At 47.2% G+C, this 25,595-nt stretch overlaps 2 protein-coding genes across 4 annotated transcripts in view; one reads left to right on the top strand and one right to left on the bottom strand.

Annotated features, from left to right (window-relative positions):
• LOC132781507 (cytochrome P450 2C18-like) overlaps window positions 1–25,595 on the top strand; it is a 61,904-nt gene that overhangs the window by 26,337 nt on the left and 9,972 nt on the right. The window contains exons 1-2 of one of the 3 annotated variants that reach the window (XM_067463167.1): window positions 19,412–19,638; window positions 19,960–20,122. The exons of the other annotated variants lie outside the window; for them this stretch is intronic. Coding sequence (XP_067319268.1) covers window positions 19,450–19,638; window positions 19,960–20,122 — 352 coding nt within the window. The 5' untranslated portion in view covers window positions 19,412–19,449. Of the gene's footprint in view, window positions 1–19,411; window positions 19,639–19,959; window positions 20,123–25,595 lie in introns of those variants that run through there. 3 annotated transcript variants of the gene reach the window in all.
• On the bottom strand, window positions 1,860–13,601 carry LOC137095846 (cytochrome P450 2H1-like). Its single transcript, XM_067463164.1, has 9 exons — window positions 13,361–13,601; window positions 12,015–12,177; window positions 9,816–9,965; window positions 8,866–9,026; window positions 4,682–4,858; window positions 4,279–4,420; window positions 4,004–4,191; window positions 2,955–3,096; window positions 1,860–2,766 (listed from the first exon to the last, which is right to left on the bottom strand). Exons 1-9 carry the CDS (start codon window positions 13,541–13,543, stop codon window positions 2,585–2,587), a joined length of 1,488 nt encoding a protein of 495 aa, XP_067319265.1. The 5' UTR covers window positions 13,544–13,601; the 3' UTR covers window positions 1,860–2,584.

Here is a 25,595-nt window from a genome sequence, read left to right as displayed (position 1 = left end):
TGTGTCTTCCTGCCTGGCAGAAGAGGGTGGGACTGGATGGCTCTGAGGGAATCTGCTCCAACTCTATGACCCTATTTCCTTGTGGAATAGTTATGAATGGATCAGATTCCAACGGTGAATACATAATGTAAGGATGAAACTGAGGAATGTGGTGGAATCATGACCTTGTTCCCTTTTATTGAAGTTCTGGTCAGTTTTCCTGTGCTTTTCAAACATCCAGTCTTTCAATGATAACAGTCCCTCCTGTCAACAGGAATGGCCCCAGAGCCAGATATATAATGAACTTCTGCATGTCTATCAAGGATATTGCAACTTTGGCCATTAGGGCAATTCTTGTCCAACTTGAATCAAAATCTCATATTCACAGAGAGGTCTCCAAAGCAGGGGTTTTATTGAACAAGTAACAATCAAGACATATACAACAATTGCATTGGGAAAAGAACAACACATGCTTTGGAAGAGTTCCAAAAATGGCAAACAAGACATGCAAAATGTAAACACTAGCAGCTAAGAAAGTGCAATTGCTCAGGCTGGAGAAAGGCAAACTTGGATCAGGAAACTTGCAGGACTGGAAAGGCCTGGGATTAAGCAACATGCTCATAGGTAAAAAATAAATAAAGAGAATATAATATTTTTCCCTGATATACACACACACCAGAGGAAGAGGGGGTGGTTTTAGGGAGCTGCAACGTGCAGGAAAGAGACTCCTCAAAAGCAGCATGCTGCAGTAGTTTGAGCCTTGGGCTCTGGCTTTAGAAACCTGGTAGGCCTTGGAAAACCCTTGGGTCACACTCTCTCAGCCCCAGAAAAGACTAGTAGGGGATTACTTTGGGTCACCACCATAGAAATGACTTGTGTCTCACCCAATTCAGCTTGTGTCTCACCCAAGTCATGGACCACGAGGACATGGAAGGGTGGGTTCACCCTAAAAGGAGCAAAACCACAGCTAAGTGGGGATTTTGGCCCCAGAAGAAGGCAGAGGGAAGCCAGAACTACACCAAAGGCCTCTTGTGGGAAAGAGAGAAGCCCTCGGTCAACTGCTTCTCAAGTGGCAGAAGAACATGTTCCTGTTACTCGTAGGGTTTTGTGCTTCCCATGCAAGCCCTCAACTTGCTAATATGTAGGACATGTGGACACCAGCCAGAGGGGACAATTTGGACCCTTCTCCTTGCTCTGCAGATAGTGCATTTTCTTTGATTCATGAGGAATTCCTCCATCAGAAGCATGAAAAAGATCTTAGAGTCCTCGTGGACAACAAGTTAAACATGAGCCAGGAATGTGATGTGGCGGCAAAAAAAAGCCAATGGGATGTTGGCCTGCATCAAGAGGAGCCTAGTGTCTAGATCTAAGGAAGTAATGCTCCCCATGCTCTATTCCACTTTGGTTGGACCACACCTGGAATACTGTGTCCAGTTCTGGGCACCACAATTCAAGAGAGATATTGACAAGCTGGAATACTGTGTCCAGAGGAGGGCGACTAAAATGATCCAGGGTCTGGAGAACAAGCCCTATGAGGAGCAGCTTAAGGAGCTGGGCATGTTTAGCTTGAAGAAGAGAAAGCTGAGAGGGGACTGGATAGCCATGTATAAATATGTGAGAGGAAGCCACAGGGAGGAGGAGGGAGCAGGCTTGTTTTCTGCTTCCCTGGAGACTAGGACGCAATGGAGCCATGGCTTCAAACTACAAGAGAGGAGATTCCATCTGAACATGAGGAAGAACTTCCTGACTGGGAGAGCCATTCAGCAGTGGAACTCTCTGCCTTCCCCGGAGTGTGGTGGAGGCTCCTTCTTTGGAAGCTTTGAAACAGAGGCTGGATGGCCATCTGTCAGGGGTGATTTGAATGCAATATTCCTGCTTCTTGGCAGAATGGGGTTGGACTGGATGATGGCCCAGGAGGTCTCTTCCAACTCTTTGATTCTAGGATTGTATGATTCTATATTTATTTGTTTATATCGGGTGCCTTGCAAGTGTTCAGTTGTATATTTGTGCTTCAAATCACTTGTCAGATTTTGGCAGCCCTGTGTATTTCGTAGAGTTTCCTTAGGCAAGGAAGGCTGCCCTGAGTTGGAGTTGGCCTCTTCCTTCCTCTGAAGCAACGCCTGCAGCATCTGGAGTATGTTGGTGGTCTCCCATTCAAGTCCAAGCCAGGGCTGAAGCTGCTGAGCTTCCAATATCTGGTGCCTTTGAGGTGTTTACAACAGAGGGGAGACAAACTTCCCCATGCACTTTGCTTAGATGAGAAAATCTGGGACTTTTCAGGCAGAAGATTCCATCCAAGGACGAGTCCAGAATGGGCTAGTTCTTAGGTAGGAGACCACCAATGAATGGGAGCTGCTCTAGGCTCTTGTTCAGAGGAACGAATGAATGAGCGAAGAACAGTACCTCTGAGGATCCCTGGCCTAAGAAAACCCTGTGAAAGCAAGGCATAGACACATATACTCTTGTGCTGAGAAGTGGAAGGGCTGGTAAACATCTCTTAAAACAGAAACAGAAGCTGAGCCCAGCCATGAAAGCCTTCAACAATACACAGAAGTTGAGTCCGCTGGCCATCTGCACCTATGGATGGTGGCCTGGTGTGATTCCTTCATCGGGGCACGACACAGAGCCGATAGTGCTGGGGGACATTGCCAATGCTGCTCAGGTGGGGCTTGATGTCGATGTCCTGGGGGTCAGTGAGGGGCTTCAGCTTGAAGTTCTGGAGGATGGAGGTCAAGAACAAGAAGAGCTCCATGCGGGCCAGGCCTTCTCCTGCACAGATGAGCTTCCCTACAAGGAGGAAGAGAAAGGGAGGGAAGCAAAGGGGAGAGAGAGGTCTCACAAATAATGCTTCCCTCCCAATGTTTCTGTATATTAAGGTCAGATTGATCATCCAGCAGGAAGTGGAGATGGCACTGTTCTTCCTTGCCAGAACGTTCGCCCCAAATCCCACCCAAGACCTCCAGTGCCACCTTTACCTGCCGAAAAGGGCATGAAGTAGTCGCTCTTCCTGAAGGTCCCATCCTTGTTCAGGAAATGCTGTGGGTCAAACTGTGTGGGGTTGGGGAACTCCTTGCCATCATGAAGCACCGAGGTCAACAGAGGAAACACGATGGTGTCCTGCAGAGAAGGATGCACCCAGGGAGAGAAGTGGGTTACCACTGAGTTCACACTAAGCAGACACCTCACATTCCTGTGGGACTCTACTCATGGCAATACTGTGTGTGGCTCAATGGGGAGGAGGCTCTTGATGTTGTACATTAGAGAGCCTGTACAACCACAAAAAATAGGGTTGGAGTATTATATTTGCTACTATTGGGCTCAACAAAACTGCCACTCGTTTCTTCCACTCGTTCATTCCCAAGTAGCGTTCAAATGGTGTGATGCAACATCTAAAAAAGCCAACACGATTCTAGGTGGCATCAATAGGAGTCTGAACACTAAATCAAGGGATGCCATGGCCTCATTCAATTCTGCTTTGGTCATAAAACAGCTGCCTGGGAATGTGCTTCTCTGCAGGTGTGGTGGAGGCTCCTTCTTTGGAGGCTTTCAATCAGAGGCTGGATGGCCATCTGTTGGGGGTGCTTAGAATGCGATTGTCCTGCTTCTTGGTGGAATGGGGTTGGACTGGATGACCCACCAGGTCTCTTCCAACTCTAGGATTCTAGGATGTCACGATTGAAATAAGTCATAGTCCCACTCTGTCCTGCTTTGGTCAGATCTCACAATTCAAGGAAAGTTTAGATAAGCTGGTCATAGTTTTGGAAACCATGAATCCCTATGAGGATTGAGTAGACTTGGATTGTGTGGCAGAAGGGCTGGGCCGAGTGGCCCTGGGGATCTCTTCCATCTCCAGGATTCTACTGGTTTTGATCTGGGAACCCTCTCTAGTTTGGGCCTATAACAGATCAAAGACGTTATTGTCTATCTCAAGCCTCCATCATCGTTGATATTCCAAGGTCACAACCAATTCCCTCCTTCATAGAGGAATCACGTTGAGGTTTTGAAGCAGAAAGAGGGCCCTTGCCTTGGGGATGGTGTATCCTCGGAACAGCGTGTCTTTGGCCACTGAATGGGGAACACTCAACGGGATAAGCGAGATGAACCTCTGGATCTCATGGAGGACGGCATCAGTGTAGGGCATCTGTCCACGGTCAGCCATGCAAGGAAGCCGTGAGCGACCAACCACCTGGTCAATCTCCTTGCGCACTTTCTCTGCCAGGAGATGAAGGAGACTCAGTGTCAGGAAACCAACATGCAGGAAACACCATAGGAGTCCTGTAGGACTTGCATTTGCTTTACCTTCTATCTCTGGGTACTTCTGGAGGATCAGGAGCCCGTATCTCAGGGTGGTGCTGGTTGTTTCAGTCCCTGCCGTAAATAAGTCTATGGTGGACATTAGGAGGTTCTCAGTGGTAAATTCAGATGCCTCGTTGTTCTTTTCCTGGAGAAATATGCATCAGAAGCAGTTCAGTCATCTATAATACCAAAGATCAAAGATGGTGGGAAACAATTTGTCCATGCAGCAATTTGAGGAGTTAAGAGGACACTGAAGGACATTGCTTGTCTCTGTCAAAATATTTGCAGAATTGGGGGGACTCAGGGAAGGGATGTTCAAGAGGTTCCACCTACAAGGAGACCATCCTCCTGGATGATCCAGAGTCCCAACACCATCTCCTCCCTTGAAAGGCCCTTGTGGCCTTACCTGGTCCAGTTTGATAAAGAAGCAGTCGATGAAATCCCGAGGGGAGCTGGGGTCCAGGGTCTCCCTGTGGGCCTCCACTTCCTCCATGACAAATTCTTTGGATTTTTCCAAATTTGTCCCCATTCTCTGATGAGGCCCTGGGATCAAATTCATGAAGGAAGGGAAAATGTTGGCCGCCTGGAATGGAAGGGAGAAGGAAAGGATTGAGCTTCACCATCGGAAGAGCTGAAAATTGACTTCATTTCTCAAGGATACCAAGGTGTCCTTCCAAAGTATTGTCGAAGGCTTTCATGGCTGGAATCACTCAGTTCTTGTGGGTTTTTTCGGGCTATATGGCCATGTTCTAGAGGCATTTCTCCTGACGTTTCGCCTGCATCTATGGCAAGCATCCTCAGAGGGTGAGGTCTGCTGGACCTGGAAAAAGAGGGGTTTATATATCTGTAGAATGACCAGGGTGAGACAAAAGGCTTTTGTAAGTGGGCTAGGTGTGAATCTTTTCAATTGACCACCTTGATTAGCATACAATGGGCTGACTGTGCCTGGAGCAAACTCTTCTTGAAAGGTGATTAGATGTCCCTGCCTGTTTTTCTCTCTGCTGTTTTAATTTTAGAATTTTTTAATACTGGTAGCCAGACTTTGTTCATTTTCATGGTTTCTTCCTTTCTGTTGAAATTGTCCACATGTTTGTGGATTTCAATGGCTTCTCTGTGTAGTCTGACATGGTGGTTGTGAGAGTGGTCCAGCATTTTTGTGTTCTCAAATAAAATGCTGTGTCCAGGTTGGTTCATCAGGTGCTCTGCTATGGCTGATTTCTCTGGTTGGAGTAGTCTGCAGTGCCTTTCATGTTCCTTGATGCGTGTCTGGGCGCTGCGTTTGGTGGTCCCTATGTAGACTTGTCCACAGCTGCATGGTACACGGTAGACTCCTGCAGAGGTGAGAGGATCCCTCTTGTCCTTTGCTGAACGTAGCATTTGTTGGATTTTTTTGGTGGGTTTGTAGATTGTTTGTATGTTGTGTTTCCTCATCAGCTTCCCTCTGCGGTCAGTGGTTCTCTTGATGTCTGGCAGGAACACTTTTCCTCTGGGTGGATCTTCATCTTGACTCTCGTGGCTTGTTCTTGGTCTTGCAGCTCTTCTGATGTCTGAGGTGGAGTCTCCATTGGCCTGGAGAGCCCAGTTGAGGTGGTTCAGTTCATCTTGGAGGAGGTGGGCTTCGCAGATTCTTTTTGCACGGTCTGCCAAGGCTTTGATGGTGCTTCTTTTTTGACTTGGGTGATAGTTGGAGTTTTTATGTAGATATCTATCTGTGTGTGTGGGTTTTCTGTAAACGGTGTGACCCAATTGTTGATCTGGTTTGCGGATGACTAGGACATCTAGAAAAGGCAGTCTTCCTTCCTTTTCTTTTTCCATGGTGAACTGGATGTTTGGGTGGATGCTGTTCAGATGTTCCAGGAATCTGTTGAGTTCTTCTTCTCCATGGCTCCAAATGGTGAAAGTGTCATCCACATATCTGAACCATATCGTGGGCTTTTTGGTTGCTGTTTCCAGGGCTTGTTTTTCAAAGTGTTCCATGTAGAAGTTAGCTATGAATGGGCTGAGAGGGCTCCCCATAGCTACTCCATCTTTCTGTTCGTAGAATTCATTGTCCCACTGAAAATAGCTGGTGGTGAGGCAATGGTGAAACAGCGCCGTGATGTCTTCTGGGAACCTCTGGTTGATGAGTGCCATGGTGTCTGCAACTGGGACCATGGTAAATAGAGACACCACATCGAAGCTGATCAGTTTGTCGTTTGTATTTAGCTTGAGATTGCTGATTTTTTCAATGAAATGGGCTGAGTCCTTGATGTAGTGTGTTGTGAGCCCAATGTGGCTTTGTAACTGTGCAGCAAGAAATTTGGCTAAGTCATATGTGGGGGACCCAATGGCACTCACAATTGGTCTGAGTGGGGTGGAGTCCTTATGGATTTTGGGGAGTCCATAAAGCCACATATGACTTAGCCAAATTTCTTGCTGCACAGTTACAAAGCCACATTGGGCTCACAACACACTACATCAAGGACTCAGCCCATTTCATTGAAAAAATCAGCAATCTCAAGCTAAATACAAACGACAAACTGATCAGCTTCGATGTGGTGTCTCTATTTACCATGGTCCCAGTTGCAGACACCATGGCACTCATCAACCAGAGGTTCCCAGAAGACATCACGGCGCTGTTTCACCATTGCCTCACCACCAGCTATTTTCAGTGGGACAATGAATTCTACGAACAGAAAGATGGAGTAGCTATGGGGAGCCCTCTCAGCCCGGTCATAGCTAACTTCTACATGGAACAATTTGAAAAACAAGCTCTTGAAACAGCAACCAAAAAGCCCACGATATGGTTCAGATATGTGGATGACACTTTCACCATTTGGAGCCATGGAGAAGAAGAACTCAACAGATTCCTGGAACATCTGAACAGCATCCACCCAAACATCCAGTTCACCATGGAAAAAGAAAAGGAAGGAAGACTGCCTTTTCTAGATGTCCTAGTCATCCGCAAACCAGATCAACAATTGGGTCACACCGTTTACAGAAAACCCACACACACAGATAGATATCTACATAAAAACTCCAACCATCACCCAAGTCAAAAAAGAAGCACCATCAAAGCCTTGGCAGACCGTGCAAAAGGAATCTGCGAACCCCACCTCCTCCAAGATGAACTGAACCACCTCAACTGGGCTCTCCAGGCCAATGGATACTCCACCTCAGACATCAGAAGAGCTGCAAGACCAAGAACAAGCCACAAGAGTAAAGATGAAGATCCACCCAGAGGAAAAGTGTTCCTGCCATACATCAAGGGAACCACTGACCGCATAGGGAAGCTGATGAGGAAACACAACATACAAACAATCTACAAACCCACCAAAAAAATCCAACAAATGCTACGTTCAGCAAAGGACAAGAGGGATCCTCTCACCTCTGCAGGAGTCTACCGTGTACCATGCAGCTGTGGACAAGTCTACATAGGGACCACCAAACGCAGCGCCCAGACACGCATCAAGGAACATGAAAGGCACTGCAGACTACTCCAACCAGAGAAATCAGCCATAGCAGAGCACCTGATGAACCAACCTGGACACAGCATTTTATTTGAGAACACAAAAATGCTGGACCACTCTCACAACCACCATGTCAGACTACACAGAGAAGCCATTGAAATCCACAAACATGTGGACAATTTCAACAGAAAGGAAGAAACCATGAAAATGAACAAAGTCTGGCTACCAGTATTAAAAAATTCTAAAATTAAAACAGCAGAGAGAAAAACAGGCAGGGACATCTAATCAACTTTCAAGAAGAGTTTGCTCCAGGCACAGTCAGCCCATTGTATGCTAATCAAGGTGGTCAATTGAAAAGATTCACACCTAGCCCACTTACAAAAGCCTTTTGTCTCACCCTGGTCATTCTACAGATATATAAACCCCTCTTTTCCCAGGTCCAGCAGACCTCACCCTCTGAGGATGCTTGCCATAGATGCAGGCGAAACGTCAGGAGAAATGCCTCTAGAACATGGCCATATAGCCCGAAAAAACCCACAAGAACTGAGTGTCCTTCCAAAGCTCTAGATCAGGAGAACAGGAGGGATGGAGACCAATTCCTAGGGAATGTCCACATTAGAGAATGAATGCTTTTTGATATGTTTGAACTGCCATGGTCCAATGCTCTGGAATTGTGGAAGTTGGATTTTTAGGTGCCTCACCAAACTACATCTCCCAGGGTTCTGTAACACTGGGCCATAGCAATGAAAGTGGTATCAAACTGCATTCATTTAACCATGGAGATACACCCTTAGAGAGTCCTCTGGTGCTCTTGCTCATCTCACCAGTTGGATAGCAAAAGATATGTAAATACTTGTCAATGAGGAATCCCACATTACTTTCCCTGCCAAGTGGGAGCACCAAGATTTTTGCACCAGCTGCAGCTACTCTTTGAGCAGTAGTGCATGTGATCTTCCTAAGTAGATGTTTCCCAGTTCCCCACAACTCCTATAACTCTCTTCTAAATATACTCCATCCACCCTTCTAGGAATGCTTCTGTTCTCCTCCCTCCCCCATCGACCTGTGTGCAAGGAAGCACTACATACCATACAAAACTAAGTCTGCACAATAGAGAAGTTTGTTTTGAGCTGCTAAGACCTACCCGACCCCAACGGGAACTGGCAATCTCAAAGTTGTCATTCATTATGGCCATGATGGCGAGGAACTTCTTGTCGTCATAGTCGTAGTGCTTTCCAAAGACAATGGAGCAGATGATGTTGGAAGTAGCGCAGTTGAGCAAGAATGTGGGGTCGAACGGCCGCTCTGGAAAGACAAGAGGCAATAGGGTTGGATAGGTTCGGTTTGGAAAAACCTAAAAGTTGTAAAATCCTACTGACTTTGGACTTCCGAAGCAGTTTTGAAACATGCAGGAAAAGTCGGAGGTGCAAATCCGAATTTGCAAGACAGCAATCCGAGAAACCAGCTTGAAAGCATCTGGATAAGAATCAAGGGAACTGGGACTCAAAAAGATGTTGTTGTAGGCGTCTACTACAGACCCCCAAGCCAGGAGGAAGAACTAGATGACCAAACAGTTGACCAAACAGGCACAGAGAAGAGATGTAGTAGTCATGGGCGATTTCAACTATCCCGATATTTGCTGGAAAACAAACTCGGCCAAGAGTACAAAGTCCAACAAATTCCTCGCTTGCCTTGCAGACAATTTCATGGTCCAGAAGGTAGAAGAGGCAACAAGGGGATTGGCTACTCTTGATCTCATCCTAACAAATGCGGAGGACCTGATCGATGCGGTCGAAGTGGTAGGATCCTTAGGGGCAAGTGACCATGTGCTCCTGCAATTTGAGGTACAAAGGAAGGCCGAAACTAAGACAAGTCAAACCCGCATTTTGGACTTTAGGAGAGCTGATTTCCAAAAAATGAAGGAAACGCTGAGCAGCATTCCGTGGACACAGATACTAAAAGACAAGGGAGCTACGGATGGATGGGAGTTTCTCAAGAGTGAAATACTCAAGGCACAACTGCTCAGAAAGGAAGGAACCTCCCAGAAGGTCCATCACTGGATGGTGGTGGTGGTGGTTGACTCAACCAACCTACCTTTTGTGGCCTGCAGCTGTTCCAGGAGATACTGGGCTTCTTCTCGGATCCTATCCTCGATGCTCTTCTTCCCCATCCCAAAGTTGCGGAGGGTGGTCAGGGCAAAGCGACGGAGCTGCTTCCATCTCTCCCCGTTGCTGAATACGATCCCTGCAAAGGGAAGAGGACAGCAGAGGCACATTCTGATTACATCCCACTTAGACTACTACAACGCTCTCTACGTGAGGTGCCTTTGAAGACTGCTCGGAAGCTTCAAATGGTCCAGCGTTAGGCTGCCAGGTTGCTAACAGGAGCGGCACTCAGGGAGCATACCACTCCTCTGTTGCGCCAGCTCCACTGGCTGCCAGTTTGCTTCCGGGCACAATTCAAAGTGCTGGCGTTAGCCAATAAAGCCCCAAACGGTTCTGGCCCTACTTACCTCTCCGAACGCATCTCCTCCTATGAACCAACTAGGACATTATGATCATCTGGGGAGGCCCTGCTCTCAGTCCCACCTGCATCACAGGCATGAGTGGTGAGAACGAGAGACAGGGCCTTCTCAGTGGTGGCCCCTCGACTGTGGAACGCCCTTCCTATAGATATCAGATCAGCCCCATCCCTATGGGCGTTTTGGAGGAAAGTGAAGACCTGGCTGTTCGAACAAGCATTCGATTAAGCAGTGTAATGAATATAGGAACACGGATTAATGGATGATGAGATTGGATTCTGATTTTACTGATGGGATGCTAATGATTGTTATATTGATGTTTAATTGTTGATGATGCTATTGCTTTAACTGTCCCATGATCGTTTTATGATGTTTTGCATTGAATTTTGCTGTTGTTCACAGCTTTGAGTCGCCTAAAGGCTGAGAAAAGCGGTATATAAATAAAGTAAATAAATAAATAAATAAATAATTCTATATCCAGATATATTACTAAAATGATTTCCCCAAAGCAACTGGCATCCTGTTCAGCAGTTAGAAGAACATATTCCGAACTCCTGGGGACTTGGGAACATCACACACTCTCAACTTCAGAGCAAGGCAAGAAATGCCAGGACAACATCATCCTCTGAAGATCCAGTCACAGATACAGGCGAAACATCAGGAGAAAATGCTGCTAGAACACAATACAGCCTGGAAACCACACAACCCCCTGTTCTGGCCGTGAAAGCCTTCAATGAGATTTCAAAGCAGCTTTCTCCCCTCTGTATTGTTGAAGACTTTCATAGAATCATAGAATCTAAGAGTTGGAAGAGACCTCATGGGCCATCCAGTCCACCCCCATTCTGCGAAGAAGCAGGAACATTGCATTCAAATAACCCCCAACAGATGGCCATCCAGCCTCTGCTTAAAAGCTTCCAAAGAAGGAGCCTCCACCACACTCCGGGGCAGAGAGTTCCACTGCTGAACGGCTCTCACAGTCAGGAAGTTCTTCCTCATGTTCAGATGGAATCTCCTCTCTTGTAGTTTGAAGCCATTGTTCCCTTGCGTCCTAGTCTCCAGGGAAGCAGAAAACAAGCTTGCTCCCTCCTCCTCCCTGTGGCTTCCTCTCACATATTTATACATGGCTATCATATCTCCTCTCAGCCTTCTCTTCTTCAGGCTAAACAAGCCCAGTTCCCTAAGCCTCTCCTCATAGGGCTTGTTCTCCAGACCCTTGATCATTTTAGTGGCCCTCCTCTGGACACATTCCAGCTTAGAGTCAATATCTCTCTTGAATTGTGGTGCCCAGAATTGGACACAATATTCCAGGTGTGGCCTAACCAAAGCAGAATAGAGGGGCAGCATTACTTCCGTAGATCTAGACACTATGCTCCTATTGATGCAGGCCAAAATCCCATTGGCTTTTTTTGCTGCCACATCACATTCCTGGCTCATGTTTAACTTGTTGTCCACGAGGACTCCAAGATCTTTTTCACACGTACTGCTCTCGAGCCAGGCATTGTCCCCCATTCTGTATCTTTGCATTTCGTTTTTCCTGCCAAAGTGGAGTATCTTACATTTGTCACTGTTAAAGGTGCTGGCTGGCATCACTGGGTTGTTGTAGGTTTTTTCGGGCTAGATGGTCATGGTCTAGAGGCATTCTCTTCTCCCCTCTGTTTCTTCCTCCCATCGTTTTATCTGCGTGCTTCCAAATCCCTTCTACTTGGGGGAGAGAGTTCCCCTTGGTCCCCATCAGTGTCCCCTCTTGGGAGCCAGAAAGCACCACGACATACCTTTGCCTTGAACGAGTTTATCTACTAACGGCATCTTTCCTCGGGGAGCAAACTCCTCGGCCTGATCAATCAGAGCTTCTTTGACGGCATCGTAGCCATGGAGCACCACAACGGGCTTCATTCCGAAATGGAGGGTGTAGACGGGGCCGTACTTCTCACTGAGCTGCAGAGAGAGAGAGAGAGAGAGAAAAGAGAGGCCCATCACTCAAGAGCCACCAAAGTGTTGCCATAAATGGGGCGAGGGGCTTTCCCCATCCATCCTTCGAAACATGATGGTGTGCCCTCTTGACACTCTCTATACATTGAAAGCGGCTTCCTCGGCAAGATAGAGAAGCACAAGCAAATAAATAGTCCTGCACTGAAGCAGGCCCAGAGGCGGCCCTAGGTCATTTTCAACGGTAAGCAAATAGTATTTTGGCGCCCCCCCCCCCCCAACCAATCATTGATATATATATTATGTTCATCGTGGGAGTTCTGTGTGCCATATTTGGTCCAATTCCATCATTGGTGGAGTTCAGAATGCTCTTTGATTGTAGGTGAACTATACATCCCAGTAACTACACTTGCCGCACTTGCTCCCTTGCCTGGCCCGCTTTGGGTCCAGAGGAGTGCCTGAAGACCCCGGCGTGTGCACCAAAAGTCACCTCTTCTCCTGACTTTCTCTTCAGCCATTGGGACCAAGAGAGAGAGAGAGAGAGAGCTGGAGATGCCCACCTTTCCTGAAGGTAGGCACAAAAACAAAGGAGGGAGCGGAGGTGGGAGATACCTCCAGCCGGAGGGGCTCTCTCTCTCTCTCTCTCTCTCTCTCTCTCGGTCCCAATGGCTGAAGAGAAAGTCAGAAGAAGAGGCGACTTTTGGTGCGCACGCTGGGGTCTTCAGACTTGCCTCCGGACTCGAAGTGGGCCAGGCACGGTGGCTCCACCCCTTGGCCCACCCACAGATTGGGGAGAGGAGAGGAGGCGGGTGGAGTGCCAGGGGATCGGGAAAGGGAGCCGGTCATGGGGAAGGGATCGAACGCAGAGAACGATTGAGCGCCGGCTCTGCTTGCGCACCCGGTGGCCGGGTGGAGCAGGAACGAGAGGGGTGAGGCGAGGCTCAAGGGCCCAGCCCCTTTGGGAAGAGGATCGCGGCAGAAAGGCAAGAAAGCCGAGGCTCCCCCCAGACTGCTAGGGCTGTTGTGAGCTGAGGGGGCGCTCCTCAAGTGGTGGTCGAGGGGCATTTACAGAGGTGCCTCTACGCCCCTGGCAAAGAAAAGTGTTCTGCGACCGCTTATTTTGTGTAATGGACGAGCCGCCCCTGAGCAGGCCATAAAGCTCTGTTGAGGAGATGGGGGCCCTTGTACTTGCCTTGCAAAGAGTCAGGTCCAGGCGGTTGGTCTTGAGCTGCAGAGCGTTCCCGATGATGGGCAATGGAGTTGGGCCGGGGGGCATTTTCCTCCTCTTGTTGGCCTGGCTCTTCCAGATGGCAGAAAGGAGAAGGCAGGAGAGGCAGATGACCAGCAGAACCGTCGACGTCCCCAAGGGCTCCATCCCAAAAACTGAAGAGAGCACAACAATGTCTCCAGATCCAATGAAGAGGAAGGTGTGTTTTAATGCTTCACACCCAGAGATTTATACTCTGGGAATCATGTCTTTATCTGAACAAATTGTGTTAATCATTAAGTCCTCCAGGTTCATCTGGAAATGAACTTCTCTGAACTTCTCTCTGAGCTTTTCTTGGCATTGATTTCTAGGGTGTTATAGAAGTCCTGTGTTCTCCCTGGCCAAGTGTGAGCCGAGGTGTGGTCATGATGGGGATGCTTGCCATAGATAGAGGAGAAACGTCAGGAGAGAATCCTTCTAGAACATGGCCATATAACCCGAAAAACCTACAACAACCCAATCCCTGGGATGTATTCATATTATGGGTTGTTGTAGGTTTTTCAGGCTGTATGGCCATGTTCCCAAAGCATTTTCTCCTGATGTTTCGCCTGCATCTCTTGCAAGCATCCCAACTCCTAGGTGCCATACCCCCTCGATGGACTGTCACCTTGTCGTGGTGAGGGGGCTTGCGCGTTCCGATGAACCTGTAGGCACAACAACTGGAGTCGTGCACTCCCAGGAGTGGCTGCGGGGGAGGTTCCAGACCAAGCACAGTCCGAAGACGCAAAGACCTCAACGGCGGAGCAGGCGGAGGATAACATGGCACATGTTACAATGGCTGCGAAGGCGGAAGAAGGCTGCAACAGACTGAGAAGCCACGGTCATTGTGTTAAACTACATCACCAGTGGAACCTCACTCTGTGAAGTCTGTGTGTTGATCAGTTGTGCACTGACCTCCACACATTAAAAAAACCCACGCACAGGCGTCTTCCAAAGAAAATAAAAACAAACCAATCAAAGCCCCATGGCGATCAGTGAGTGGCGACAGGGGCAGGACTGTGAAATCTGGAAGCTTGGATTGGTTTTCCTTCCCCTTCTCCTTCCTCTTCCTTCCCCTTGTTCCAATGCAGTGGGATTTCTCAGGAGGCCATCCTGATCCTTGTTCTCTCTGATCTGGAGCCTGTGCGGCACCTCCAAAAGTTCAGCCAAGTTCATCCTCCATGAGGCAGGTGATGCCAGATGAGATGGAGAGTCAGGGAAGTTCAGGCAGTGACCCAGTCAAGAGGGACACGCTGTTCACATGGTGTTCCAGAGTCCACAAAGGCAGGGACACTCCTCTACATCCGCTTGCTAGCGCAAGAGAAGACGCAACCAGTCTACAAGCAAGGGGCGCAAGTGGAGGAAAGCCCACCACCCTCCAAGGCACCTCAATGGGACCAATGGCACAGCCTTCTGTTTTATGTTGCCGTAATATGTTTTAATGTGCTATTTAATCATGCTGTTTGGGCTCTTCCCCAGTCCCTTTGAGGAGATGGAGGCGGGGTACAAAAAATAATGTTATTATTGCTATCATTCTCAACTAGAGGCTCTCCAGAGGGGTTCCCATTATCTATCCACCCTTGTCCCCACACATTGTTCTGGAGGTGTTGTTGTTGTTGTTCATTCATTCAGTCATTTGCAACTCTTCATGACCTCATGGACCAGCCCATGCCAGAGCTCCCTATCGGCTGTCATCACCTCCAGCTCAATCCATCCATCCATCTTGCCCTTGGTCAGCCGCTCTTCCTTTTTCCTTCTATTTCCTCCAGCATCATTGTCTTCTACAAGCTTTCCTGTCTTCTCATGATGTGGCCAAAGGACTTCATCTTGGTCTCTCATCTCCTTCCCTTCAATGAGCAGTTGGGCTTTATTTTCTGAAGTATGGACTGGTTGGATCTTCTCACAGTCCAAGGCATTCTCAGCATTTTCCTCCAACACCACAGCTCAAAAGCATCGATCTTCCTTTGCTCAGCCTTCCCTAAGGTCCAGTTCTCACATCCGTAAGTGACTACGGGGAATACCATGGCTTTGACTAGGCAATGGATCTTGGTTGCCAGTCTGATGTCTCTATTCTTCACTCTTTTACCAAGATTGGTCCTTGCTCTCCTCCCAAAAAGTAAGTGTCTCCTGTTTCCTGGCTGCGGTCTGTGTCTGCAGTAATCTTTGCACCTAGAAATACAAAGTCTGTCATGGCTTCCACGTTTTCTCCCTCTATTTCCCAGTTGTCAATCATCCTTGTTGCCATAATCTTGTTTTTTTTTTATTTATGTTTAGCTGCAACCCAACCTTTGCACTTTCTTCTTTCACCTTGATTAGAAGGCTCCTCAGCTCCTCCTTGCTTTTGGTCATCAAAGTGGTATCATCTGCATATCTAAGGTTGTGCATGTTTCTTCCAGCAATTTATACCCCAGCTTTGCATTCGTCAATCCCCGCACATCGCATGATGTGTTCTGCATACAAGTTGAATAGGTTGGGGAAGAGGATACAACCCTGCCATACCCCTTTCCCAATCTTGAACCAGTCTCCTGTTCCGTGGTCAGTTCTTCCTATTGCTCCTTGGTCCTTGTACAGATTCCTCAGGAGAGAGGGAAGAGGGCTTGGGATGTCCATCCCACTAAGAACTTGCCACAATGTATGATGATCCACACAGTCCAAGGCTTTAGAGTAGTCAATGAAGCAGAAGTAGATGTTTTTCTGAAACTCCCTGCCTTTCTCCATTATCCAGCGGATATTGGCAATCTGGTCTCTCGTTCCTCTGCCTTTTCTAAACCCAGCTTGAACATCTGGCCACTCTCACTCCATGTATTGCTGGAGTCTTCCTTGCAGGATCTTGAGCATTCCCTTCCTGGCATGAGAAATAAGGGCCACTGTACAGAAGTTTGAGCAGTCTTTCGCATTTCCCTTTTTTGAGATGAGGATATAAGTTGATTTCTTCCTACTCTGATGGCCATTCTTGTGTTTTCCATATTTGCTGGCAAATGGCATGCATCACCTTGACAGCATCATCTTTTAAGATTTTAAACAGTTCAGCTGGGATCCCGTCGTCTCCTGCTGCCTTGTTGTTAGCAATGCTTCTTAAGGCCCATTCAACCTCACTCCTCAGGATGTCTGGTTCTAATTCACTCACCACACCGTCAAAACTATCCTCGATATTATCCTCTGGAGGTGTATTTTAATTAAAACCAGTCATTCCCTGGGCTTCATTGCATTTGCATGAGTGACATTGCAAAATGTCCTCTAATTGAGAGGAGAGGCCAAAAGTAGAGACAACCACAGTTTACAGCATGCCACCAGAGGCCCTGCTTGACTTATGGACAGCTGTCAGCTATGAGGTGCTTCGTGAAGGAAGCAAACAAACCACGCCTTCATTGTTGGGTGCAAGGGGAAGGGGCTGGAGAGTTCCTGTGCACAACTGCCATCCACAAGACCCCATGCCCCACTTTATGTGACCCACTCTTACATTTCTGGTGCCCATTCCATGCTTCTGATCCCATAATAAACAAGATTTCATTACATGGTGGCAGGAGTGGTAACAGAATGACAAAGTATTGTTCACGGATCAGCCATTCCATTTCCCTCAAATGCACAAACACTTGCTGAGAGGGTATTGTATGCATACCACACATAGAGGTCTGATGCCCACATTCAGATCATGTCCCAGATGGTGGGTTACATACACTGCTTCATTGGGCCCCTGGGGGTGCATTGGCCTGTGCATTGGATTGCTGCAGTTTGCCATTCAACACAACAGATTGCAGAATGTGCCTACATGTGGAGATTTCCACAAGGCAACTCTCTTGGGGGGTCCTCAGTTTGCATATGTTGCAGAAAAGCCTAGTGAGTCATGCAGTGTTTGTGTTGCCCAGGGTCCTGCAGCAGTTCAGAAGGGTTCATCCCTTGCTATCACTTTATCAGCTCTTCCCGTGCAAAAGCCAGCAAAGTTGCACAACCTTCAGCGAAGTTCAGGGCATTGCAAGAGGAGGCTGGGGAGGTCAGCTGAGTTCAGATAACATTATGTAACAACACCTGAAAGCGTTATTGCCTTTTAAATGTGTGGTGCTTACCCTGCTTACCTCAGGAACCAAAATGGTGTTACATAGGGTAATGTTTTAGGTCATGTAGAGAGAGGCTGGAGCCCCTTTGCGCCTAGGCCGTCCCCTGAATGCTGTGCGAGGGGCAATGCGCTGGCCCTTCTCTCATTGGGCTACAATGACTTCCAATAGCCAAAAGCAAAGGAGAACAAGGCAGTAAACATAACATGGATTCAAATTGAAGGAAAGGTGATTCCACTGAAGGACAAGGAAAGGCCTGCTAATGATAACAGCATCTGACTATGGGATATTATGCCTTGGAGACTTGTGGAGTCTCCCTCCTTCTTTGGAGGTGTTTAAACAGAGGCTGGACAAGTCATCCAAAACAAGTCATGCCAGACTAATCTGATCTCTTTTTTCAATAGAGTTACAAGCTGGACAGATGCGGGGAATGATGCCGTGGATGGAGCTTGTCTGGATTTCAGTAAGGCCTTCTTTGACAAGGTCCCTCAAGACCTTCTGGCAAGGAAACTAGTCCAAGGTGGGCGAGGCAAAACTACGGTGAGGTGGATCTGGAATTGGTTAAATGGACGAACCCGGAGGGTGATTCTCCCCAAGGCTTCCTCCTCTTCATCCTGGAAAGAAGTGACGAGCAGAGGGCCATCAGCAGGGTTCCGTTCTGGGCCTGGTCCTGCTCAGGATCTTCATTCATGACTTGGATGAAGGGTTAGAAGGCAGGATTATCAAGTTTGCAGACAGGACCAAATTGAGAGGGAGAGCCAAGACTCCAGAGGACAGGAGCAGGATTGAAAACCATCATGACAGATGAGAGTGATGATGGGCCAAAACTAACACAATGAAGTTCAACAGTGACAAATCCAAGATACTCCACTTTGGCAGAAAAAAAAACGAAATGCAAAGAGACAGAATGGGGGACAATGAGGCCTGGCTCGAGAGCAGGACGTGTGAAAAAGATCTTGGAGTCCTCGTGGACAACAAGTTAAACATGAGCCAGGAATGTGATGTGGCGACAAAAAAAGCCAATGGGATTTTGGCCTGCATCAAGAGGAGCATAGTGTCCAGATCTAGGGAAGTCAGGCTCCCCATGCTCTATTCTGCCTTGGTTAGACCACGTCTGGAATATTGTGTCCAATTCTGGGCACCACAATTCAAGAGAGATATAGACAAGCTGGAATGAGTCCAGAGGAGAGCGACTAAAATGATCAAGGGTCTGGAGAACAAGCCCTATGAGGAGCGGCTTAAGGAGCTGGGCATGTTTAGCCTGAAGAAGACAAGGATGAGAGGAGATATGATAGCCATGTATAAATATGTGAGAGGAAGCCACAGGGAGGAGGAGGGAGCAAGCTTCCTTTCTGCTTCCTGGAAACTAGAATGCAATGGAGTAATGCCTTCAAACTACATGAATGGAGGTTCCATCTGAACATGAGGAAGAACTTCCTGACTGTGAGAGCCGTTCAGCAGTGGAACTCTCTGCCCCGGAGGGAGTGGACTGGATGGCCCATGAGGTCTCTTCCAACTCTTTGATTCTTTGATTCTATGAGTGTGGTGGAGGCTCCTTCTTTGGAAGCTTTGAAACAGAGGCTGGATGGCCATCTGCCAGGGGTGATTTGAATGCAATATTCCTGCTTCTTGGCAGAATGGAGTTGGACTGGATGATGGCCCAGGAGGTCTCTTCCAACTCTTTGATTCTATGATTCTATGACTTCTGGCAGGTTTTGTTAATGATAACTTTGACTCTTGGCCAGGGAGCACCCAGGACTTATATAACACCCTAGCAATCATTGCAAAAGGGAACACAGAGAGAAGTTCAGAGAAGTTCATTTCCAGATGATGGCAAGGAACCTGGAGAACTTAATGATTAACGCAAATCCTTCTGATAAAGCCATGATTCCTGGAGTATAAATTTCAGCATGTGGAACAACAAGACTTACCTTCCCCATCATTGGATCTGGAGACATTGTTGTGCTCTCTTCAGTTTTGGGGATGGAGCCCTTGGGGACGTCGACGGTTCTGCTGGTCATCTGCCTCTCCTGCCTTCTCCTTTCTGCCATCTGGAAGAGCCAGGCCAACAAGAGGAAGAAAATGCCCCCTGGCCCAACTCCATTGCCCATCATCGGGAACGCTCTGCAGCTCAAGACCAACCACTTGGACCTGACGCTTTGCAAGGCAAGTGCAAGAGCCTCCATCTCCTCAATAAGGCTTTACGGCCTTCTTCATTGCAGGACGGTTTGCTTGCTTGTGCCAAGGAAGCCACTTTCAATGTATAGAGAGTGTCAAGAGGGCACACCATAATGGTTTGAAGGATAGATATTATGTGTTGCCATTTGTGGTGGCTCTTCAGTGATGTGCCTCTTTTTAATTAATTAATTAATTAATTAATAACATTGATATTCCGCCCTTCTCACCTCGAAGGGGACTCAGGGTGGAGCACAGCATATATATGGCAAACATTCAATGCCGGGGCACAAATTCATATACACAATTTTTTTGCAGCTCAGTGAGACGTTCGGCCACGTCTTCACCCTCCATTTTGGAACGAAGCCCGTTGTGGTGATTCACGGCTATGATGCTGTCAAAGAAGCCCTGATTGATCGGGCCGAGGAGTTTGCTCCCCGAGGGAAGATGCCGTTACTAGATAAATACTTCCAAGGCCAAGGTATGTTGTGGTGCTTGCTGGCTCCAAAGAATTATAGAATCACAGAATCATAGAATCAAAGAGTTGGAAGAGACCTCATGGGCCATCCAGTCCAACCCCATTCTGCCAAGAAGGGACACTGATTCTGCCAAGAAGGGACACTGCATTTGCATTCTAACAAAATGAAGTTCAACAGTGATAAATGCAAGATACTCCACTTTGGCAGGAAGAACGAAATGCAAAGATACAGAATGGGGGACAATGCCTGGCTTGAGAGCAGGACGTGTGAAAAAGATCTTGGAGTCCTCGTGGACAACAAGTTAAACATGAGCCAACAGTGTGATGTGGCGGCAAAAAAAGCCAATGGGATTTTGGCCTGCATCAATAGGAGCATAGTGTCTAGATCTAGGGAAGTCATGCTATCCCTCTATTCTGCTTTGGTTAGACCACTTTACCTGGAATATTGTGTCCAATTCTGGGCACCACAATTCAAGAGAGATATTGACAAGCTGGAATGTGTCCAGAGGAGGGCAACTAAAAGGATCAAGGGTCTGGAGAACAAGCCCTATGAGGAGCGGCTTAGGGAACTGGGCATGTTTAGCCTGAAGAAGAGAAGGCTGAGAGGAGACATGATGAGAGCCATGTATAAATATGTGAGAGGAAGCCACAGGGAGGAGGAGGGAGCAAGCTTCCTTTCTGCTTCCCTGGAGACTAGGACGCAATGGAACAATGGCTTCAAACTACAAGAGAGGAGATTCCATCTGAACACGAGGAAGAACTTCCTGACTGTGAGAGCCGTTCAGCAGTGGAACTCTCTGCCCCGGAGTGTGGTGGAGGCTCCTTCTTTGGAGGCTTTTAAGCAGAGGCTGGATGGCCATCTGTCAGGGGTGATTTGAATGCAATATTCCTGCTTCTTGGCAGAATGGGGTTGGACTGGATGATGGCCCAGGAGGTCTCTTCCAACTCTAGGATTCTAGGATTCTATGATGGGGACCAAGGGGAACTCTTCCGCACAAATACAAGGGATTTGGAAGCACAGAGATAAAATCGATGGGGGGAAGAAGCAGAGGGAGGAAAGTTGTTTCAGAATGGGGATGAATTGCAGAATGAATATGAGGGAGAAGTTATGAAATGCACAGATCTAGGAAGGGGTGCACCTGGCTGGAAAACAGTGTCTGTGGGAGATGGGAGTGTCTTGCTTGGTGAAGAAACAGCTGAGAGAAGGGGACCTGAGAGCCATGTTTAATAGGGCTGGGCGGTTTCGTTTCGTTAATTCGTAATTCGTTAAAAATTCGTTATTTTTTTGTTAACGAAGCGATAACAAACCATTCTGGAGCAACTTAAAAACGAAACGAATTTTTCAATTCGTTTCGTAAATGCTTCGTATTTCGTTATGTATTCGTTTCGTTATTGGTTTGAGGTCGTTTCGTTATTATTTCCGCATGTCTGGGGCAAGTTTTATAGTTGTTTTTTGTTTAATTAGTGAAAAAAATTATAATATCACACCAACAGTCAACAACAGAGGGAGAGGGAAGCTTCAGAAGTTTTTTTGGCGTATTGCGCGATCGCGGCCGCCATTAACGAATCGATTCGTTATTGTTTCGTTATTGTTTTGTAATTTTTTACCATTTACGAAATTTCATAAATATCGAACTTTTTTTAAGGAAAATTTCGGAATTCTTTTAAATATCGAAACACAAAAAACCCCAAAAAACGAATCAATTTTAGAAACAATTTTTTCCGTTGTTACCCAGGCCTAATGTTTAAGGATCTGAAGGGATGTCCCATTGAGCAGACGGGGCCAAGCTGCTTTCCCGCTGCTCCAGAGTCTGGGACCCAAGCGAGCCATTAGTTCATTCTGCAGGGAAAGTGATTCCACCCAAACATTCGGAAGGATATCTAATGGTCAGAGCCCTTTGGCAGTGGAATCTGCTCCTTCCCTAGAATATTCTTTCCATGCGCTTTCCATCCAGCTTCTGCCTCCTGCAGAATTCTGGGGTTTGCAGTTTAGGGAGGAGCCTTTAACAGCCTCATAGAATCCTAGAATCCTAGAATCATAGAATCATAGAATCAAAGAGTTGGAAGAGACCTCCTGGGCCATCATCCAGTCCAACCCCATTCTGCCAAGAAGCAGGAATATTGCATTCAAAGCACCCCTGACAGATGGCCATCCAGCCTCTGCTTAAAAGCTTCCAAAGAAGGAGCCTCCACCACACTCCCTCCGGGGCAGAGAGTTCCACTGCTGAACGGCTCTCACAGTCAGGAAGTTCTTCCTCATGTCCAGATGGAATCTCCTCTCTTGTAGTTTGAAGCCATTGTTCCCTTGCGTCCTAGTCTCCAAGGAAACAGAAAGGAAGCTTGCTCCCTCCTCCCTCCTAGAGTTGGAAGAGACCTCCTGGGCCATCATCCAGTCCAACCCCATTCTGCCACGAAGCAGGAATATTGCATTCAAATCACCCCTGACAGATGGCCATCCAGCCTCTGCTTCAAAGCCTCCAAAGAAGCTAAACTATAAACCCCAGAATTTTGCAGGAAGCAGAAACTGGATTTTAAGTGGTCTCTTTCTCCTCTCCTTCCTTTCAGGGTTTCATCCTCAAACAAGCTTTGTCAAATGTCACTAGGCAGTCAATGGTTTCTGGATTTACACTGCCATATAATGCAGTTTAGACCCATGCAATGCAGTTCAATCCATATTATATGCCATAGAATATGGATTGAACTGCATTGCGTGGGTTGGATAGTGTCTTCCTTTGCTCCCAACTTGCTTCTTTTGCTTGCAACTTGATCCCCATCTTTGCCCTTCTCTGTGATCCATTTTAAGTTGCTCTTCTGTCTTTCCTCCTCTTTTGGGGTCTAGATATGATAGCCATGTATAAATATGTGAAAGGAAGCCACAGGGAGGAGGAGGAGGGAGCGAGCTTCCTTTCTGCCTCCCTGGAGACTAGGACACAATGGAACAATGGCTGCAAACTACAAGAGAGGAGATTCCACCTGAACACGAGGAAGAACTTCCTGACTGTGAGAGCTGTTCAGCAGTGGAACTCTCTGCCCCAGAGTGTGGTGGAGGCTCCTTCTTGGGAAGCTTTTAAACAGAGGCTGGATGGCCATCTGTCGGGGGTGCTTTGAATGCAATATTCCTGCTTCTTGACAGAAAGTGGGTTGGACTGGATGGCCCATGAGGTCTCTTCCAACTCTAGGATTCTAGGATTCTATGATTCTTCCAACTCTAGGATTCTATGTTTCTATGATTCTTCCTCCTCTCCTTCCTTTCAGGGTTTCACTCCGAAACAATCCTCGTCAAATGTCACTAGGCAGTCAATGGTTTCTGGATTTACACTGCCATATAATGCAGTTAAGACCCATGCAATGCAGTTCAATCCATATTATATGCCATAGAATATGGATTGAACTGCATTGCATGGGTTGGATAGTGTCCTCCTTTGCTTCCAACTCTCTTCCTTTGCTTGCAACTTGATCCCCATCTTCACCCTTTTCTGCAATCCATTTTCAGTCACTCTTCTGTCTTTTCTCCACTTTCTGGGGTCTCTTCCTCCTCTCCTTCCTTTCAGGGTTTCATCCTCAAACAAGCTTCGTCAAATGTCACTAGGCAGTCAATGGTTTCTGGATTTACACTGCCATATAATGCAGTTAAGACCCATGCAATGCAGTTCAATCCATATTATATGCCATAGAATACGGATTGAACTGCATCGCATGGGTTGGATAGTGTCCTCCTTTGCTTCCAACTCTCTTCCTTTGCTTGCAACTTGATCCCCATCTTCACCCTTCTCTGCAATCCATTTTCAGTCACTCTTCTGTCTTTTCTCCTCTTTCTGGGGTCTCTTCCTCCTCTCCTTCCTTTCAGGGTTTCATTCCAAAACAATCCTCGTCAAATGTCACCAAGCAGTCAACAGTTTCTGGATTTACACTGCCATATAATGCAGTTAAGACCCATGCAATGCAGTTCATATTATATGCCATAGAATATGGATTGAACTGCATTGCGTGGGTTGGATAGTGTCTTCCTTTGCTCCCAACTTGCTTCTTTTGCTTGCAACTTGATCCCCATCTTTGCCCTTCTCTGCAATCCATTTTAAGTTGCTCTTCTGTCTTTTCTCCTCTTTTGGGGTCTAGATATGATAGCCATGTATAAATATGTGAAAGGAAGCCACAGGGAGGAGGAGGAGGGAGCAAGCTTCCTTTCTGCCTCCCTGGAGACTAGGACACAATGGAACAATGGCTTCAAACTACAAGAGAGGAGATTCCACCTGAACATGAGGAAGAATTTCCTGACTGTGAGAGCCGTTCAGCAGTGGAACTCTCTGCCCTGGAGTGTGGTGGAGGCTCCTTCTTTGGAAGCTTTGAAACAGAGGCTGGATGGCCATCTGTCAGGGGTGCTTTGAGTGCAATATTCCTGCTTCTTGGTAGAATGGGGTTGGACTGGATGATGGCCCACCAGGTCTCTTCCAACTCTTTGATTCTAGGATTCTATGATTCTTCTTCCTCTCCTTCCTTTCAGGGTTTCACTCCGAAACAATCCTCGTCAAATGTCACTAGGCAGTCAATGGTTTCTGGATTTACACTGCCATATAATGCAGTTAAGACCCATGCAATGCAGTTCAATCCATATTATATGGATTGAACTGCATTGCATGGGTTGGATAGTGTCCTCCTTTGCTTCCAACTCTCTTCCTTTGCTTGCAACTTGAAAACCATCTTCACCCTTTTCTGCAATCCATTTTCAGTCACTCTTCTGTCTTTTCTCCACTTTCTGGGGTCTCTTCCTCCTCTCCTTCCTTTCAGGGTTTCATTCCAAAACAATCCCCGTCAAATGTCACCAGGCAGTCAACGGTTTCTGGATTTACACTGAATGAACAACAACATAATGTAGTTAAGACCCATGCAATCCAGTTCAATCCATATTATATGCCATAGAATTTGGTTTGAACTGCATTGCATGGGTTGGATAGTGTCCTCCTTTGCTTCCAGCTTGCTTCCTTTGCTTGCAACTCGATCCCATCTTCGCCCCTCTCTGCCATCTGTTTTAAGTCACTCTTCTGTCTTTTCTCCTCTTTCTGGGGTCTCTTTAATGCAGTTTAGACCCATGCAATGCAATTCAATTCATATTATATGGTGTGATAGATCTAGCCGGCAAACTTCAATGTGCTCCTTGCCTGCACCTCCTCTGAAGAATGAGGGGGAAAGGGGTTGGATCCCACCTTATATTTTTGGTTTTCTCTTTCCACCCATTTCATAGAATCATAGAATCCAAGAGTTGGAAGAGACCTCCTGGGCCTTCATCCAGTCCACCCCCATTCTGCCAAGAAGCAGGAATATTGCATTCAAATCACCCCTGACAGATGGCCATCCAGCCTCTGTTTCAAAGCTTCCAAAGAAGGAGCCTCCACCACACTCCCTCCGGGGCAGAGAGTTCCACTGCTGAACGGCTCTCCCAGTCAGGAAGTTCTTCCTAATGTTCAGATGGAATCTCCTC

Source organism: Anolis sagrei, chromosome 1 (assembly GCF_037176765.1).
Source record: "Anolis sagrei isolate rAnoSag1 chromosome 1, rAnoSag1.mat, whole genome shotgun sequence".
Classification (NCBI taxonomy): domain Eukaryota; kingdom Metazoa; phylum Chordata; class Lepidosauria; order Squamata; family Dactyloidae; genus Anolis; species Anolis sagrei.
This window is presented reverse-complemented; position numbering and strand designations above follow the sequence as displayed.

What these genes read in the sequence shown, in the direction of transcription:
- LOC137095846 (XM_067463164.1), bottom strand. Translation starts at nt 13,543, where the DNA reads ATGGAGCCCTTGGGGACGTCGACGGTTCTGCTGGTCATCTGCCTCTCC. An exon ending in CCAGTTCCCGTTGGGGTCGG is followed by an intron (nt 4,859 to 8,865) that starts GTAGGTCTTAGC and finishes CTTCCATTCCAG; the next exon opens with GCGGCCAACATTTTCCCTTC. An exon ending in TCTTTATCAAACTGGACCAG is followed by an intron (nt 4,421 to 4,681) that starts GTAAGGCCACAA and finishes ATATTTCTCCAG; the next exon opens with GAAAAGAACAACGAGGCATC.